The sequence below is a fragment of the Podarcis pityusensis genome, assembly GCF_964106645.2.
Source record: "Podarcis pityusensis genome assembly, chromosome: 7".
Taxonomy (NCBI): Eukaryota; Metazoa; Chordata; class Lepidosauria; order Squamata; family Lacertidae; genus Podarcis; species Podarcis pityusensis.
In genome coordinates, this window is record NC_138031.1 from 90,492,843 (window position 1) to 90,512,794 (window position 19,952).

A 19,952-nucleotide genomic window follows, 5' to 3' on the forward strand; every position below is an offset into this window, starting at 1 on the left:
AGGGCAAAGGCTAATAGAGTTCTGCCAAGAGAACAAGCTGGTCATCACAAACACTCTTTTCCAACAACACAAGAGACGACTCTACACATGGACATCACCAGATGGGCAGCATCGAAATCAGATTGATTATATTCTCTGCAGCCAAAGATGGAGAAGCTCTATACAGTCAGCAAAAACAAGACCTGGAGCTGACTGTGGCTCAGATCATCAGTTTCTTATAGCAAAATTCAAGCTTAAACTGAAGAAAGTAGGAAAAACCACTGGGCCGGTAAGATACAATCTAAGTCAAATCCCTTATGAATACACAGTGGAAGTGAGGAACAGGTTTAAGGATTTAGATTTGGTGGACAGAGTGCCTGAAGAACTATGGATGGAGGCTCATAACATTATACAGGGGGCAGCAACTAAAACCATAACATTATACAGGGGGCAGCAACTAAAACCATCCCAATGAAAAGGAAATGCAAGAAAGCAAAGTGGCTGTCCAACGAGGCCTTACAAATAGCGGGGGAGAGAAGGCAAGCAAAATGCAAGGGAGATAGTGAAAGATACAGGAAATTGAATGCAGATTTCCAAAAAATAGCAAGGAGAGACAAGAAGGCCTTCTTAAACAAGCAATGCAAAGAAACAGAGGAAAACAATAGAATGGGAAGAACCAGAGATCTGTTCAAGAAAATGGGAGATATGAAAGGAACATTTTGTACAAAGATTACCATAATAAAAGACAAAAGTGGAAATGACCTAACAGAAGCAGAAGACATCAAGAAGTGGTGGCAAGAATACACAGAGGAATTATACCAGAAAGATATGGATGTCTCATACACCCCAGGTAGTGTGGTTGCTGACCTTGAGCCAGACATCCTGGAGAGTGAAGTCAAATGGGCCTTAGAAAGCACTGCAAATAACAAGGCCAGTGGAAGTGATGATATTCCAGCTGAACTATTTAAAATTTTAAACGATGATGCTGTTAAGGTGCTACACTCAATATGCCAGCAAATTTGGAAAACTCAGCAGTGGCCAGAGGATTGGAGAAGATCAGTCTACATCCCAATCCCAAAGAAGGGCGGTGCCAAAGAATGCTCCAACTACCGCACAATTGCACTCATTTCACACGCTAGCAAGGTTATGCTTAAAATTCTACAAGGCAGGCTTAAGCAGTATGTGGACTGAGAACTCCCAGAAGTGCAAGCTGGATTTTGAAGGGGCAGAGGAACCAGAGACCAAATTGCAAACATGTGCTGGATTATGGAGAAAGCTAGAGAGTTCCAGAAAGACATCTACTTCTGCTTCATTGACTATGCAAAAGCCTTTGACTGTGTCGACCACAGCAAACTATGGCAAGTTCTTAAAGAAATGGGAGTGCCTGATCACCTCATCTGTCTCCTGAGAAATCTCTATGTGGGACAAGAAGCTACAGTTAGAACTGGATATGGAACAACTGATTGGTTCAAAATTGGGAAAGGAGTACGGCAAGGCTGTATATTGTCTCCCTGCTTATTTAACTTATATGCAGAATTCATCATGCGAAAGGCTGGGCTGGATGAATCCCAAGCCGGAATTAAGATCGCCGGAAGAAATATCAACAACCTCAGATATGCAGATGACACAACCTTGATGGCAGAAAGTGAGGAGGAATTAAAGAACCTTTTAATGAGGGTGAAAGAGGAGAGCGCAAAATATGGTCTGAAGCTCAACATCAAAAAAACAAAGATCACGGCCACTGGTCTCATCACCTCCTGGCAAATAGAAGGGGAAGAAATGGAGGCAGTGAGATATTTTATTTCTTTTATTTCTTATTTTATTCCATGATCACTGCAGATGGTGACAGAAGTCACGAAATTAAAAGACGCCTGCTCCTTGGGAGAAAGGCGATGGCAAACCTAGACAGCATCTTAAAAAGCAGAGACATCACCTTGCCAACAAAGGTCCGTATAGTTAAAGCCATGGTTTTCCTAGTAGTGATGTATGGAAGTGAGAGCTGGACCATAAAGAAGGCTGATCGCCGAAGAATTGATGCTTTTGAATTATGGTGCTGGAGGAGACTCTTGAGAGTCCCAGGGACTGGAAGAAGATCAAACCTATCCATTCTTAAGGAAATCAGCCCTGAGTGCTCACTGGAAGGACAGATCGTGAAGCTGAGGCTCCAATACTTTGGCCACCTCATGAGAAGAGAAGACTCCCTGGAAAAGACCCTGATGTTGGGAAAGATGGAGGGCACAAGGAGAAGGGGACGAGAGAGGACGAGATGGTTGGACAGTATTCTCGAAGCTACAAACATGAGTCTGACCAAACTGCGGGAGGCAGTGGAAGACAGGAGTGCCTAGCGTGCTCTGGTCCATGGGGTCACGAAGAGTCAGACATGACTAAACAACAAAAGTAAAAAATAAAAATAAATTCTAACGACTAAACAACAACAACAAATGTGAATGTATAAAAAATTTGTTTAAAAAATGAAAAATATTTTTATTCATTTTTTTAAAAAGGAAATAGTTTTCACCTTTGTTCCTAGCCCGCCGGAGATCATCCACCAGTGCAACCAAGGCAGTTTCAGTTCCATGATCAAAGGGATCCAAATGGTTTGCATTCAGTTGTTAAGCAACCACCCGCTCAATCACCTTGCCCAAGAATGGAAGATTTGAGACTGGGCGATAATTGGCCATATTGGCCGGGTCCAAAGATGTTTTTTAAGAAGCAGTTTAATAACTGCTTCTTTCAGTGGGTCTGGGAAGGGTCCCTCACAGAAGAAAGCATTCACCACTCTGCAGAGCCCATCACCCAGTCCTTCCCGGCTTGCTTTTATTAGCCAGGATGGGCAAGGATCAAGGAGACTGGTGGTCAGTTTCACTCATCCAAGCAGCCTGTCCACATCATCAGAGGTAACAGATTAGAATTGATCCCACGCAACTTTAGACAGGACTCTAGCCCTGCTCCCACGGTGGAGTCTACCTCTTTCCGAATCAAGGAAATATTGAAGGAGATCTTGGGGTCTTTACCAGGCCCTGATGGCAAACCACCTGTAAAGTTTCCTGCTGCAGTTTTCTGCAGATGCAATAGAGGTGCTGAAGAAGGTCCTCTTTGCCATCGCTATCGCCACTTGGTAGGCTCGAGGTTGAGCTCTAACCCATGGGTAGGCAAACTGAGGCCTGGGGGCCGGATGTGGCCCAATCGCCTTCTAAATCCAGCCCGGGAATCAGCATGTTTTTACATGAGTAGAATGTGTCCTTTTATTTAAAATACATCTCTGGGTTATTTGTGGGGCCTGCCTGGTGTTTTTACATGAGTAGAATGTGTCCTTTTATTTATAAAATGCATCTCTGGGTTATTTGTGGGGCACAGGAATTTGTTCATTCCCCCGCCCCCCCCAAAAACATAGCCCCCCAAAGGTCTGAGGGACAGTGGCCCGGCCCCCTGCTGAAAGAGTTTGCTGACCCCTGCTCTAACCCATGTCCAGTCAGATTCAGAGTGAGTTTTCCACCACTGATGCTCTAGCCGTCTCAACTATTGTTTCATCGCCCTCAGCTCTGGGGAAAACCATGGGCAGTCCGGGCCCCATGCAATCGGAGAGGGCGCTTCGGAGCCAGACAGTCAATAGTCCTGGTTAATTCCGCATTCCAGCGGGCCACCAGGGAATCAGCTGAAAGGCCTTAAACAGGGGATAAAACATCCCCTACAACTCTCTGGAAACCATTTGGATCCATTAAGTGGTGGGGGTGGAACATCCAAATTGGTCCCACCTCCCTGCAGAGGGGAAGGGTCACGGAGGCCAGGTGTACCAGGAAGTGATCCAACCATGGCATTTCTTTTGTTTCGCTTTCATTTAGTGACAGATCACCCACATCTATAGAGGTGAATACCAGGTCTAAGGCATGTCTGCGAACTATGGGTTGGGCCAAACTTATTCAGGGACAGCCCCATGGAGGCCATGCTTTCTTGTAAGGTTGTTTTGGCATGGACGTTAAAATCCCCTAGGACAATCAAACTAGGTGTCTCCAGGAGAACATCCGCCATGACCTGAAGCAGCTCAGGCAGGGAATCTTTGGTGCAGCGGGGAGGTCGGTACACCAAAAGGAACCCTGTACTGCCCCTATTGCCCAACTTCCAGAACATGCACTCAGAAAACTGGGTCTTCCCAATAGGATGCCTGGTGCACGCTAATGACTGCACCCCACCCATATGTCCTGGGTTGTTGTGTGTTAAGAGAAACCTGGTAGGCAAGCAGCGGCAAGAACAGGCCCATCTGCTTCATCCAACCAAGTCTCTGTTACATGTTATCAAAACATTGTCAGAAACCGGTTTGAAGTTCAGATCGCAATAACAGGAATTCAGAGGAATTTAACGTTCTCCCAAGAAATGGTATACAATCAATGGTCTCCACGCTGCATCTGGGACTTACTATGGATCTTTATCTTCCGTGATTTCTTCCCATTCCCCGTAAGGTTTGACTCTTCGAGATGCTGCCTGAGAGGTTTCCTGCCGAACGGCTGGTACATCCTCTATATCACTGCTTTCCTGCTTCACTTCTTGCCATTCCCCATAAGGGCTGATCTTTTTGCGTCTGTGAGGCTTTTCCTCTACTTCGTCATCACTTTCTGTTTTCCTCTGAAAGCAAAGAAAGCCAACAGCAAACTACTGAGCAATACACCACCAACAACTTCCTTTAACCAAGAGAGTCCAAACACACCAAACACTGGTTATACAGAAATTCACTTATCCAAACATGAGGAATTAATACCCAAACTGTGCGTTACACACCACAGATTCATATATCCAAACAGCCGGACCTGCATGTAGTGCTGTAACTAAACAAGCAGCCTTCAACAAGGCTTACTTTTTGTGTTTTGCTGGTCTGTGACAGCCATTTCGCCAGAAACCATGTGGGTGGGGGTGGGGATATCTGACAAACAAGAGAGCATGTTTTCCTTCCCTGTTTTCCTTTTGCAAGGTTTCAGAGGATTTTCCTGGTTTTTCCCATCACTTTGGTGTCGAAATTTGGTGGTCAGGAATGCATTCGAAATTTCCTCATAGGACTCAACAGAAAACACTGACTCGTTACACAAACACTCACGACAACGCATGGTGTTTTGATAGTGTGACCAACGTATACAACATCAACCTCAACACAATTTATACAAAAGCAGCCTAAACAAGTTCTATAATAAATAAATCAGCAATCCAAGTGCAACATAGTGAGCAAGATGTCTTTATGGGTCCTCCATCCCTGGTATCTCCTCCTTATTTCCCAAATACCCCGCTTCCTCCAGCCCTACTCCCACTCAAAACCCTCTAAGCATCCCCCATTGTCATAAGGCTGTGACCCAGAGACAGGGGGTCCTATCCCTTCTTTTCAACCAGTCTCTCACCCTTGGGGAAGATTGCCTTTGGCTTCCTCTCTAACCACAATCCACATCCCAAAACCACCTGAAAGAAGTGCTCTGTCCCCATAACTGGCTCATCCAAAGGGCTTTTATCTCCCTTGTCCATATAGTGATGTTTGGCAACTGGCATGCCAGAAACTGCTGCCATGGGCAGGGAGACTGTTCATTACCCTCCCCACCCCCCACCCCGGCTCTGTGGCCTGGTCTCCTCAGTGGCAAGCATTTCTGCTGGATGGCAATGAACTTTTTATTCAAACTTCAATAATTAATATGACTTGATAAAAGATGTGGGTTTATTCTGAAAATGACTTAGGAAAATGACTTACCCGGAGATTTCTTTTTGGCTTTTGCAGTTCGCTTTTAAGGCCTGCTTTCCCTGCATCTGATTCAGCTTTCTTTGACTCCATTTCTCGGCTGTCTTCAGGATGGTTTTCTTTTTGACTCTCTTTTGAAGGAGACACAAAATTATCAGGTTTCTCCCAGGTTGATACTGGAAAACACAGACAGCAATGTATTTTAAACAATAGTTTGTATTAAAAGAATCTATATCCAGCCTATTTTCAAAATAAACTCAAGGTGGCTAACAAATCAAAACATCACACAATGTTAAATTCCCATTCTTAACCCCACTCAAACAAACAACTGTTATTTGTGTTTCACAATGTTAATGCAAAAGCATCAGTTGTACACTCAACATACAGAAACAAATATGGGTCTGAGGTAGATGATGCAATTTGGTGTCATTGGGAAGCTAGATATAACTCTGAAAATTACTGGTTTTGAATTCTGGCAGCTACTCCCAGCCTAGTGCCTAAATGACAACAAAGTAGGCAACCTGGCAAACCTCACTGGGGAGAGCTTTCCACAATTGGTGTGCCAGTACTGAGAAGAACTACAGTGGTACCTCTAGTTACGAACTTAATTTGTTCCGGAGGTCCGTTCTTAGCCTGAAACTGTTCTTAACTAGAGGCATGCTTTTGCTAATGGGGCATCTTGCTGCCGCTGCGCCGCCGGCACACAATTTCCGTTCTCATCCTGGGGCAAAGTTCTCAACTCGAGGTAACTCTTCCAGGTTAGCGGAGTTTTTAACCTGAAGCGTTTGTAACCTGAGGCGTTTGTAACTCAAGGTACCACTGTACCTAGTTATCATCCACTGTACTTCAGACATGATTGGCTCGAATAGTCATGACATTAAGAGGGCAGACTCAGTCCGTTTCACCTTATGAACAGTGCTGCAGCTTCTCTATGGCCCAAAGTTCCTACAGAAAGGACATGAGGGCCTTATCAGGGTAACAACTCCACCCCACCCCCCACCCTCTGGGATTTAGTTCTCCATTTGTGCTACTGACTTCACAGAAGTGTAGGGCTGTCTCACGCTGGCAAAACTCTGCATGGGCAGAAACCCAAGTTCAATCCCAGCATTTCCAAGGAATTTTGGGAAAGACCTATATCAAAAATCTGGGAAAGCTGCTGCCGGTCTGTGTAGGCAACACTGAGCTAGGTGGACCAATGGTCTAACTCTGGATAAGGCACCTTCCTATGTTTTATCTCTTTTTTATCTTCCTTACCTCCTGTTTCTATGTTGTAGTAATAGGTGCGACCATCTTCACTTGTTCCTTCCATCCACTGTGCTGTCTAACAGAGAAAAATAAACCACCTAGTAAAAGATTAATCCAAGTCTCACCGATGGATATAGGCAAGGAAGGTCAGGCTCCACTTATGAAAATATTGCAATTATATCTAACTCATTAAAATAATCTGGGGGACATTCCATACACTCTAACAGAATTTGGACAGAGACAGAATGGCTCTTAGATAGCCAAGTTACCTGAAATACATCTTTACACCTTTTCTTTGAAGCCTTTGACTTAATAAACTTTATTGTTTCCATTAACAAGTGAAACAAGTCCTTTGTTACCTTGGAAATCCCATTTCCCCACACCCTCGTCTCCCCAAACTGTCAGCTTTTAGAAAGCAATATTCTTAGGAAGGGATCTGTTCTTTTTCTTTATAATTCTTGATTGTACTGTATAAATAATAAGGGTCACCAGAAAACTAAGCAAAATGAATGATGTTGTATAACACCTTGGAAACTGCATTAAAAAAAGAAATTGAACAAAGGTAGGTATAAGAAGTATCACTTAGAAAATCTGATTTTCCTCCCCACCAATTATATATGGCGGGCGCTATGAGTCCTGGGAAAAGATACCAGAGAAACATGTCAAAGACTTGCTCCTGGATCCTGTCCTCACACACCCGAAGCCACATTACAAACTTGTTCCTAAATACCCATGCAACATGATAATTGTAGCTAAACTAATTTTTGCTCTACACTTGAATGCAGTCAATTCTCCCTGATGTGGGAAAGATGGAGGGCACAAGGAGAAGGGGACGACAGAGGATGAGATGGTTGGACAGTGTTCTCGAAGCTACCAGCATGAGTTTGACCAAACTGCGGGAGGCAGTGGAAGACAGGAGTGCCTGGCGTGCTCTGGTCCATGGGGTCACGAAGAGTCGGACATGACTAAACAACAAAAGTAAAAAATAAAAATAAAATCTAACTTTGCATACTTAAAACTTAACTTTAGCAGGAAGCGTTCTGAAAATGTGAGTCATGCCAAGACTCAGTTTATGGTGTGCAGCATTTGCCAAAGGAGTAGATCCAATAAGGGACACATGGCTTCAGCTGGTGTTTCCCCTTTGGTGTGGGACTTAGCTACTGGTAATTCTAATGACCAGTTCAAGCTCAGAGAACCTGCATAACAATAAAACAAAAGCAGGATTTGCTTTTACAACTTTCATTTACCTTTTGGAGTTCTTGAAGGTTGTCCTGAAATTCTTCAGGTTTCTCCCACTGCGATTCTTAAGGGTGGGGATGATAACAATAAAAGAAGAGATATTAGGTTTCTGTTGTCTGTACATTGAAAAAACGATGGTGACACATAAAGTAAATCTGTATGGAAGTAATGATAGCTGGGTAATGGCCACAGTGATGGGAGCACCGTGGGGATCACTGAGCTGGCTCTGCCAATGTGTCCACGCAGCCTCCACCTTGCTGGGCCTCATCCCCATCCCGGTAAGCGGCAGTGATGCCAATCTCAGGAGGGTGGCTCCACGTGGTCACACTGATAGCTCCTGAAGGACTGAAGACGGCAGACTGGAGAAAAGCTTCAGAAAGGAAGAAGTCTGTGGCAAATGTGTTTTTTTTAGCCAAGGAACTTCCATGCGTGGTGAGAGCAGGTTATTTTGTTCTGATGTCATAGGTACAAGCGGGTGGTGAGGTAATTGGAAAGGAGCCATTGCAAGATATGTGGATGGTTAAATCCACATTCCTTGTTACAGGTTTACCTCCTGATATAGTGTTGTAGTAATACATATAGCCTTCTGGAGAAAATCCTTGCACCCATTCCTTTGCTGCATCTGATGATGTTTCTGTGGTCTCCCTCTCTCTCTTTCTCTTTTCTTTCTTTTCTTTCTTTTCCTCATGCTTTTTTGGTGCTGAGCTCTGACCTAAAGATTCTGAAACATCAAGTTCCAGTTTTAAAAAACAAACATCAAAACTTCCGGGGACTTCTGGGTTGCTGTGGATGCTCCCTTCATGAGCGAAGACCAAGGATATATTTTGGGGGTTTGGGAGAGCTATACCCGCTATCATCCCCCTGGATTAAAGAGATTGGATATAGATCACTCACACACTTGTTCAGCCAGCTCCCCTTCCCTGCGTGGCCGAAAGGTTCAGTGAAGGAGAGGGGCTTGAGTGACAGGGAGTGGGAATCCATCTTGCTGACTCCTCTATCGGACAATTTACTGAACAGAAGCTGGCCGAGCGTAACCTTCTCTGATTTGGATTATAACAAGAGAAGCTCACCTGGACATGATGTAGAAGTGAATTGCTGGGATTTATATCTGCTGTTTTTTTAAGGAGGGAAAGAGGAAGCAACTACAACTATGGGAAAAGTGAGTGACAGAACATATTAAGCAGGAGCTTGTTCATCTCTTTGGCAGCGTCAGACCCTACCTGTCGTAGCACCAATTCTTTTCAAATCCTCCTGATAAGCCTTCATTGCAGCTTCCTCCATGGCTGCAAATTCCTTTGACATTTTTTCTTCTTCTTTTGCCTTTTCCAAACTTTTCTTTTTAATCTGCAATTGAAAAAATAATGAGTTCCATTAAATAATGGAATTTAATATAATGTGATTAGTTTAAACAAGGTTTAATATATTGTATTACCTCACTAATCTTTTTAGCCACATTTTCCTTATGGTTTTTTCCTCGTTCATGAAAGTCAATACTCTTTAAAAGGAAATGAGACAGAATTAAAATACACAGAAATGTGAACTGGCAGGAGCACAAATGAGACTGAACACAGGTGACATATTAAAACAAAAGGAAGCAAACCTACCAGTAACCTAGAGTTCCAACAAGAAGTTTAATGACATGGGGCTGGGGTACCTTAGTGACCACTGTGCTCTAGATGAACCTGTTCCAAGAGTTCATCAAAGGCACAGCTCTATGTGTTGCCTGCTTGCCCTAATAGGACGGATAGGAACTGGGGGGAAGGCCGCTGCAGTGGCGGCATGCCACTCACAGAATGCACCCGCCAGGAAGCCTTGCTTGGTACCTTTGCTTTTAAGTTCCAGACACCTTTTCTTTTCCCTCTCAGGCATTTTAGATGGATTTTGTGGCAGTGCTCAGGAAGTTTTATGCTACTATGTCTTGTTTTTTATTCTGCTTCTGTTTCAATCTGCTGTTTTTATCGTTTTCTTGTTTAAATTATTTGTTAACAGAAGCTGGCTAAAATATCTTAAATAAATAAGATCACTACAGTCAATTAAAATCTCAAAATAATACTGCGTACTAATACAGGCTCGCCTCAGTGAAATGCTCAGAAGTTCAGGCTACAAAGATAAATATAAAAGAAACACACAATAGGAAGGATGAAAACAAGTTTCCTTTTCTTTCAATCACAAGGATTCCTGAAATGTTAATTTATTTTAAATATATATCAGGCATACTTAGTAACAGCAGCAATGAAGAATACCAGCCTGAAGCACTGTTGCCACCCCCACAGATGGAGCACACAGGACAGTAGTGCTTGCGAAATACAATATAGTCACATTGGTCAGTACATATTTTACCAATTGGCAATTTAGCGCACAACACTACTGACTTCCCCAATGCTGATGACCTGCAAGGGGCACTATTGGAATGGTGTGCAGGCTTCTCTCTGCTGGCCTCTACCAATAGAAAGGGGCTTCATGGGGGGGGGGGGCTCTCACTGCCAGCAGTCAGCAGAAAGTCTCAGAACAGGGTGTTTCTGGCACTGTAGGCACACATCTTCCAAGGGGCCCAATTCTGGAGTACAGCAAAGGGAATGAATAAAAAATCTCTGCACCCTCTCCTTCCTTCACCTCCTAGGATTGCTTTGCTACTTATTTTATTTCCAACAGCTGAAGTGTGGTAAAGTTCTCACCACTTGCCAGAATGATGCAGCTGAACATCTTACCAAGTTAAAATGTTTTTCTTTGTTCACACAGTTCTTTGTAAGCTTTGGAATGGGAAGTGGGGTTTAGCCACAGGAAAAGCAGGGGTAGAAGAAGAAACTGAAGCTTCTAATTTAGGTAACAGGGTTACAGATTGTGAAGTAGGAATAGGTTTGGAGAAAGTCACGCTAAGGGAGAGAAAGAGGCTGGACTTCCTTTGTTGAGACAGAAATGCAAGAAGGTGCTTAAGAACAACTTTAGAGAGGATTTCAATGATGTTTTGAAGGGGTGGGACAGAAGGCCATACAGGAACGCAGCTGACATTTTTTGCTTACAAGATTTTGTTATTGCCGTAAGTTTATACTTTGTGCCGCAAAGAACTGCCAAAGTAATCCAGATTTTGCACAAAGTCAGTCAAAACATACCATGAAAATTAAGTTTGTATGCATTGGTTTATTTGCATAATTTATTCTGATTGTGTCAGCCATGGAAATAGGTAAGCAGACTGTTCAAAATTTTGCAGAGTTATATTCTTGCTTGTAAGATTTCACCAGCCATTGTCCACATTTTTTCAAGTTTATCTTTAAAGTCGTGAAAGCTAGGAATTTGCTTTGTTAAAATAAGGGTGTAGGGATTTATGAGAAGAATGATCAAAGAGAATTCATCAATATTGTAGTAACAAACAGAAATATTGCAAGGAGTGCCCTCCACCAACCTGAGATCTTGAGACTTCACAGCTCACATGACATGCAACTACCATCAATATTAACCCTGCTCGGGCACACAGGTAGGAAGCATGGGGACAAAATTGCCCCCTGCATACCCAGCTGACCCAATCAGTCGCCAACCTTTCTGTAATGAGCAGGGGACGTCTGAGGAGTTTTTACCTGTGCTCACTTAAATGTGAGTGGAAGGCTCTGAATGATCCAGCCCCCTGATAAAGCAGGTTCCCCCATCATGTAGAGGCTTCTAGCCCCCTTCATACCTTCCACATTTAACCTCGGAAGGTCAGGGACTGAGTGAACAGAACGGGGGGTGGGGGTGATCCCATGCCTCCTACGCATGTGGGTTGTTCTCATTCAGGAACAATGCCTGAATAGAAATACTGTTGCAGCTATTGGAGCACTCATGACAGCTGGTCCCAATAAAGATCAGGACAGTATCAGTAGCTGTTGCACAACCTCTAAGGAAGCAGTATATCTGGATCTCAGATATACCTGGGGTTCACTCAGACTCAGCACTCAGGTGACCACTCCTCATAATACAAACTTCCAAGTCTAGATTGATCTGTTGAAAATTAATATATAATTCATTTTTTGTACTTCAGTTTCACTTAAGAGTACAGAAGGTAGATCATCATACAGGCTTGTTGTCCGCTATCCAGCACTTGCAATAATCACAGAATTTCTTGGGCTGAGATTTCCAGTAATCGGCCCTAGAAAAGAAAAATGTGGAAATTAAAAGCCATTTTGCAAGAGTAAGCAACTCAAACTGAATCCCAACCTTCTCACTGAGTTATTTGTTCCAGTGCCAAAAATCTACTTTTCCTAATGTGCGATACCAACCATTTCTTTGTTTTCTGAAACACAGGAGTGCTTCAGAGAATCTCAGTGAAGAACAATGAAGGCTCTTAGAACATACTAAGTGCCGTATTTTTGCGCCATAAGACGCACCTAGTTTTTACAGCAGGAAAACAAGGGGGGGAAAATCTGACTCAAACGTTGTACTAAACTATTTAAAACAGCAAAGCGGGCGGCTCCTGTCTGCTTTGCTGCTTTAAAGCGAGCCACGGTACATAACGAAGTTAATGGAAAAAGGATAGACATTCCATTACAATGTAGCTGTTTTCATTATCACTGGGAAGTCAGTATTGGCAGCGGTCACATAAACTAAAATCTGAGCATTTTACTGTTATTAATCAAGAATGGTAATAGTCAGGGAGAGAAACCAGGGCTGTGCAAATGAGAAGGGCTTGGAGTATGGAGAAACAGCAAAGACATCAAATGATTGCGCTCCAGTTCCTAAATCTGTGAAGTTTTCTCAAAACAGGCATAGTTGTTTTGAAAGGAAGATTCAAAGAGTGGGAAGTGGAGTGACTGAGCAAAGAACAGAGGAGGAAAAGAGGGCAGATAAATAGCTTCCATTCAATACCAAGAGAACACAAAGTTTTTGGTTTGGTATAGGTGGACTGTGCTTGTAAGAATTTTTTTAATGAATTATAGATTTGGAGTGGAATATCAGTGCCTCTTTTCAGCAATAAAGATTAGCTGGTAGGAACATGGTCCACACACAAACACACAGGATGTCCGGTTATAGTTGTGCAGTTTAAACTGTTACTGAGCCAGATGCCTGCTTAGTTTAGCTGAGCTCACTATTACTGGTTTGTGGAGATGCTTTGCATGTATTGATGACTATTTCTGCAAAACTGCTACTTGAAGAAATCCCCAAACTTAATATTTTTAAATTTCAAATGGAGCTCAGAATCCAGTTAGGCAATCAAGCCTTTGCAGTTCAATTGGGAGGCACTGAGAGACGGCAATTTGCTGCGCCCCCCAAAGAGCAACCCAGGAGCGCGGGGCAACAGTGCACAGCCTGCCTGCTGCTCCCAAACCTTTCCTGGGCTTTAGGGGCAGAAAAGCTCACTCCCAAAGAGCAGCCCAGGAGCGTGCCACACTCCGGCGATTTGGCTCCAGGGACCACACATTCGCTCCATAAGATGCACAGACATTTCCCCTTACTTTTTAGTGCGTCTTATGGAGTGAAAAATATGGTATGTGTATTACTGTAGTACTTTTATACATGTGAATAACATATAAAAAGATGCAATTTATTCCCACAATAACTATGAGACTGAAAAACAGCGATGGGCCCAAGTCCACACAGGAAACTTAGGAATTGGGCAGGATAGGACTTCTGGTTCGCTGTGGAGGTAATGGCAGCGTGCTCCGTATCGTCCGCTTAAGGGACGGCACAGTTCTCGCAGATAGAGCTTTGGGGGTGAGTGCCAGGGCTAGGTGCCCCCAACCCCCACCCCATGGAGGAGTGGGGGTCCTATGGGTCCAGCAGAGTGTGGGAACTCACCCTCCTGAGCCTCCAGGCTGCCATTTTTGCGCGGGGGAAAGAGGCTTGAGTTCGCTCATGGCTCCACCGTACTCTACTGCCGAAGCCACACACCGCCACCACAAGCAGCGGATCTTCCAATTAGAGGTAAAAGCCAAATAAAGTTTTTTTAAAAGGAATTAGGCGTAAATTGACTGATTTGGTGAAACAGAAGCAAAAAAGGAAGTCAGCTTCTGATTTCTGTGGACAGGCTCTGCAAGGGGATTTTTTGTGAATGGGAAGTAGAGTGGCATTCGCAGCTATGCAGATTTAGTAACAGTTTAACTTTGGACTTTTGAGAGACTTTTTTTTGTCAGCATTTAAAGTTTCTGACAGATATATTTTTTAGGGTGATTTCACGATATAGCCAATTTTCATAGTTTTAATATTATTTTAGATTTTAAGATGAACAACTTTGTTTCATTATTTTTTTATTTTACAGCAATAGATTGTAGGAAAGTTGTACCCAGTAGTCATTCCCCATTCCCCCCCATGATGTCCCAAAAATGTAAAATTTTGTCATAAGACATAAGAGACCCATAAATTTTAGTCTTTGTTGAGAAAGAGCATGTCTTTGCAATAATTTTTACCATCAAAAACTATTGATTGCATTGTGCCCTAATGCTGAAAATTCAGCTTTTCTACACCTAGTTTTTCTACCAAAAAATCTACATTTATACATTTTTTTAGGTATTTATAAAATCTTTTGAGTGCTGGTGTATTTTTTCCTGAAATCCTCATCATGTTATTGATCTCTATGTAAAATTTCAAAGAGATCTGATCATTGGTTATGGAGGGAAAAAAATAAAATGCACACAAGGCCAGGATCTTGAGGGACAGAAACATAGATTTCACGAAACTTTGAAGTGCTATAAAATTAAAACTGTTTGAGATAGAGGGAAAACATTTAAGGGGGTTTCTTTCAACCATAAGGGAAGGGTGTACAGCAAGTTTCATCAAAATCTGAGAGGGTGGCGAAACCCTTGTTTTGTGCGTTGATTTGATGCGGAATGACCCATCTCTCCTCCATTTCATCTCTGGTCTTACAAACTATGAACATTTTTTTCTCCTCTCCTTCTTAAATGAGGTCAAAAACTTGTGCATCACTTTGTGATTTCTGATTGGTTTGAATAAAGACGACCTATTAATTATAATTAATATCCTTCTCCTCCTTATCCCAGTATGGGAGTTTTCTGACCCGTTTCCCCGCCCCTTTGGCCTGATAATGAAACACGGGCGTGCGATACGGGGGGCTCCCGGGACGCGTGTAGGCCCGCGAGACGGGCTCCTGAGGAGCAACCGGGAGCGGGGCTGAGAGACGCGTGTGAAAGGCTCCCTCGCGGGGCGGCGGGAGGGAGGGAAGGAGCCAGGCCCACCCACCTTCGGCGGCGCCCCCTCCCGCTTTCCTCCCTTCCCGGGAGCGCTTACATCTCTCTCGCCGAGGCGCCGCCGCCGCCGGGTCTGTTTCCTGAGGAGCGGAGGGAGCCGAGCAGCAGCGCCTTTCTCTCCCCGCCCCCCAGAGGCGACGTGACGGACGGCAGCCGCACAGGCTCAATCCGCGCCGCGCGTTCGCCCGCTCGCTTTCTCGGAGAGGCGGAGGGAGGGGGAGGAGGAGCCTCCCGTCGGGCGGGCGGGGGAGGGGCGCGCCAGAGCCGGGGCGAGTTGCGCGCGACGCCCCCCCCGACGAGACCCCCCCCCGCGCGGGCTCTGAGCGGCCGCGGGTTCGAGTCCCGCGCGGGCGGGCTCCGCCACTTCAGAGCGGGCGGGGAAAGAGGCGCTTTCGGGTGGCGCGGAAACCCGACGGGGCGCCGTCCGCTAGAAGGAGACGCCGTGGCGGGCCGGTCAGTTGGCTTCCTCGAGTCCGAGCTCCCCCTCCCGCGCTCCCCGCCGGGGGGAGACCCCCTGGAGCCCCTTCGGGTCGGAAGAAAAGGCCCCGCGCAGCTGCGGCTCGGAGGGGCTTCCCCTTCCTCTCCCCCGCGGAGGGGTCCAGGCGGCCCTTCGGGGCGATGCCGGGGATGCTGAGGGTCCCCGCCCCGACGGGCCCGGCTCGCTCGCTCTCCCGCGGAGGCTCTGGGCCAACGGGGGCGACAGGCACCATCTAAACGGGGGGGGGTCTGGTTTTCAGCAGGACGGGGAGAGGTGCTGCCCCTTTCCTCCGCTCTTACGTTCTTGCCGCTTGTTTTCTTTCTTCAGCGCTGGAAGTGAGCTGGGAGGCGAGAGCGATGGCTGAGCGAGCCACTCGGGAGAGGTAAGTCTCGGAGCAGCGCGAGTTTCTCTCGGCCTTTGCCTTGGGTCAGCTGCTTAAGGAAGTCTCTCCCCCCCCCCTTCCACGGGGGAAGAGGAACCTCCGGCTCCGGGGGCCCCGCAGAAGCCCACACAGCACGCCAGAGTTTCAGGTCACGCCCGCCACTTTAAAGCACTGCTGTAGCAGCGCTTGAATCCTGGACTTTGCGAAAGGTGCTGGGAAGAGTGGTTCTGGGAGGCCTTATGAGTGCTTTGCATAATTTTAAGTTTTAGGAAACCTCAGTAAAGACTAACTGCAGTTTGTCTGAGTTTGGGCAGAACACTAAGCTGCAGTTAGTATCTTCTTTTCATGGCCACACTGGAGAAAACGGTGGCGATCCTAGGAACCCAGTGGCCACAAAGACTTGTTATTGCAATACTAAACCATGGTACAACTGCAGCCCCATAAGGTAACCTTCAGGTAGGAAGTGAGGATTTGTGGGCAATACTATTAACATGAAAAGGTTGGTCCTTAGGGTATAAATATTGATTTGGTGATTGAAGGACTGCCACCCAGTGGATATAAAGGTGTATTATATCTCACATATTTATAGTCTAATGCAATTTGCAGTAATTTTTGATATTATGAGCAAGTGTGGCTTGTATTAATGTTCTGACAATTCATAATGATTAGTTCACTTATGAGTTAGCAAAGTACTAAAATGGATGATGGACAGTTTGTAAAGAAATGTGTACCATTAATTAAAATTATTTGTTACTCCTGCATACCTCTTTATTAGTAATTACCTGCTTATTTACTTGCCAGTGTTGTGAACTCTAGCAAGTTCTCCTTTCCATGAATGGAAGTTACCTAAACTTTGTTGCTATAGTATTGCTTTATGTGGTTTCTGATAGGTTCAGCTGTTATTGCGATTCCTCTTTAGTTTCAGAACCGTCAATAATATGAAGAAACAGCAAATACGGTAGTAGCAGAAAGACACAAATACTGATAAAGCTGTACTATTTTATAATTTCACCTAAAATTAGAGAAGGCATGGCATGTGATACATTTTATTTGCTGAGGCCAATATATATTTTTAAGAAGATACAACAATGGGGGATTAGGTTTTTATGAGTAAAGTGGTACCTTGGTTGGCTCCCGAACAAATCAGCCCCTGAATGCCTCAAACCTAGAAGTGAATGTTCCGGTTTGCGAATGTTTTTCAGAAGCCGTACGTCCGACTTGGCGTCTGCGGCTTCCAGTTTAGTGCAGGAAGCTCCTGCAGCCAATCGGAAGCCGTGCCTTGGTTTTGTCTTTTTTTCAAAAAGTTATTGCTTTTCCAGTTTTATAACAAAATATAATAACAATACATAATAAAAAAACAGAAAAATACACAATACAAAAAGAAAAACATAGAAACAATTACAGTGGTGCCTCGCAAGACGAAATTCGTTCTGTGAGTTTTTTCGTCTTGCGAGTTTTTTCGTCTTGCGAAGCACGGTTTCAATTTTTTCAAAAAAATCTTCAAAAACCTCAAAAAAGGCTACCACACTATGAGTTGCTCCCCGAAGTCAAGTCGCAACTGCACCTCTTCAAGCAATGCACCCTGTATTACTATAACGGTTTTAAGAAAAAGGAAACAAACTTTCAAGACGTTTCCGTCTTGCGAAGCAAGCCCATAGGGAAATTCGTCTCGCGAAGCAACTCAAAAAACGAAAAACTCTTTCGTCTTGCGAGTTTTTCGTCTTGAGAGGCATTCGTCTTGCGAGGTAACACTGTATTACTTTCAATACCTAATTTAATTACTAGCCTCTCTTTTATTGATTCTAGTCCTTAGTATTTTACGACCCATTATTACTATAATCCTTAGCCAACTTCCAAGTGATTCCCAATTATCTTATATTACAATATTTAGCTAGATATTCTTTAAATTTCTCCCAATCTTCTTGAGTCTCCTTTCTGATTGTAGATTCTTCCAGTCAGGTCAGCCAGCTCCAAAAAGTCCAACATCTTCATCTTCCATTCTTCTATTGTTGGTATTTCTTGAGATTTCCAATTTTTGGCTAGTAATAGTCTTGCCGCTGTGGTGGCATACAAATACAATCTAACATCCTTTTTGGGCAATTCCAATCCTATTAGTCCAAGTAGAAAGGCTTCTGGTTTCTTAATAAATGTATTTTTCAACATTTTTTTCAACTCATTATAAATCTTTTCCCAGAAGTCCTTGGGACACATCCACCACATATGATAAAAGGTACCTTCTTTTTCTTTACATTTCCAACATAAAGTATCATTTGTGTGGTAAATCTTTGCTAATTTTACTGGGGTTAAGTACCATCTATACAGTGGTACCTCGGGTTACATACGTTTCAGGTTACAATACACTTCAGGTTACAGACTCCGCTAACCCAGAAATAGTACCTCGGGTTAAGAACTTTGCTTCAGGATGAGAACAGAAATTGCGCGACAGCAGCGGGAGGCCCCATTAGCTCAAGTGGTGCTTCAGGTTAAGAACAGTTTCAGGTTAAGAATGGACCTCCGGAATGAATTAAGTACGTAACCAGAGGTACCACTGTACATCATTTTCATAATATTTTCTTTTAATACAGTGCATGCAGTGAACTTAACCCCTTTCTTCCACAGCCTGTCCCAATCTTCCAACATTATATTGTGTCCAACATCTCTTGCCCAATCTATCATCATAGATTTAATTTGTTCATCCTTTGTATGCCATTCCAACAATAAATTGTACATTTTGGATAGGTTTTTAGCATTGGTATCTAACAACTCCGTTTCCAATTTGGATTTTTCCATTGCAAAACCATTTTTCTTAAGCTTATACAGTTCGTTGATCTGATAATATTGTAGCCAATCTAATTTATCTTTAATTTGATCAAATGGTCTTAATTTAAGTCCTTCATTGTTTTCCCACAATAGATCAGCATATTTCAACCATTTACTCTCCATATTTAACTTTTTCTGGGCCTTTGTTTCCATTGGTGAGAGCCACCTGGGTGTTTTCCTTTGTAAGAGATCTTTATATCTTATCCAAACATTATATAAAGATTTTCTGATTACATGAGTTTTAAAACCTTTATGGGCTGATATCTTGTCATACCATAAGTATGCATGCCAACCAAATACATAGTCAAATCCCTCCAAATCTAGCACATCAACATTTTCTAGTTGAATCCATTCCTTAATCCAGCAGAAAGCTGCAGGTTCAAAGTATATCTTCAGGTCTGGCAAGGAAAATCCCCCTCTTTCTTTTGAGTCTGTTAATATTTTATATTTAATTCTGGGTTTTTTTCCCTTGCCAGATAAATTTAGACAATGCTTTCTGCCATTCTTTAAAACATTTTACATTATCAATAATTGGGATAGCTTGGAATAAGAACAAAATCTTTGGCAATACATGCATCTTAACCACTGATATTCGGCCCATCATTGACAGTTTTAAATTTGACCATACCTCAACATCTCTCTTAATTTCATTCCATAATTTTTCATAATTATCCTTATATAAATTCAAATTTTTCACTGATAAATTCACACCCAAATATTTCACTTTTTTCACAAAGACAAGGCCAGTCTTTTCCGGAAGGACTTTTCTCTCCTCATTATCTAAGTTTTTCTCCAACACTTTGGTTTTGCTCTTATTTAAGTTAAATCCTGCTGCTTGCCGGAACTCCTGAATCAGCTCCAGTGCTTTCACTGCACTGGAGTCTGGGTCTTGTAAAGTTAACACCAAATCGTCGGCAAAGGCTTTTA

General features: G+C 43.6%; 2 protein-coding genes across 6 annotated transcripts in view; one reads left to right on the forward strand and one right to left on the reverse strand.

Annotated features, from left to right (window-relative positions):
• Positions 1 to 16,258, reverse strand: part of WBP4 (WW domain binding protein 4) — a 29,180-nt gene extending 12,922 nt beyond the window's left edge. Inside the window, exons 1-9 of one of the 5 annotated variants that reach the window (XM_081012981.1) lie at positions 16,123 to 16,258; positions 12,221 to 12,293; positions 9,606 to 9,668; positions 9,394 to 9,517; positions 8,724 to 8,894; positions 8,182 to 8,237; positions 6,944 to 7,010; positions 5,702 to 5,865; positions 4,394 to 4,599 (exon numbers count right to left, since the gene is read on the reverse strand). In XM_081012981.1, coding sequence (XP_080869107.1) covers positions 4,394 to 4,599; positions 5,702 to 5,865; positions 6,944 to 7,010; positions 8,182 to 8,237; positions 8,724 to 8,894; positions 9,394 to 9,475 — 746 coding nt within the window. In that variant the 5' untranslated portion in view covers positions 9,476 to 9,517; positions 9,606 to 9,668; positions 12,221 to 12,293; positions 16,123 to 16,258. Of the gene's footprint in view, positions 1 to 4,393; positions 4,600 to 5,701; positions 5,866 to 6,943; positions 7,011 to 8,181; positions 8,238 to 8,723; positions 8,895 to 9,393; positions 9,518 to 9,605; positions 9,669 to 12,075; positions 12,294 to 15,385; positions 15,571 to 16,122 lie in introns of those variants that run through there. The other 4 variants (XM_081012982.1, XM_081012980.1, XM_081012979.1 and 1 more) reach the window with 4 other exon arrangements.
• The window catches only part of ELF1 (E74 like ETS transcription factor 1), an 80,452-nt gene continuing 76,218 nt past the window's right edge, over positions 15,719 to 19,952 (forward strand). Inside the window, exons 1-2 of the mRNA XM_081012966.1 lie at positions 15,719 to 15,798; positions 16,151 to 16,205. The gene's annotated coding sequence lies outside the window, so the exon portion shown is untranslated. The remainder of the gene's footprint in view (positions 15,799 to 16,150; positions 16,206 to 19,952) is intronic.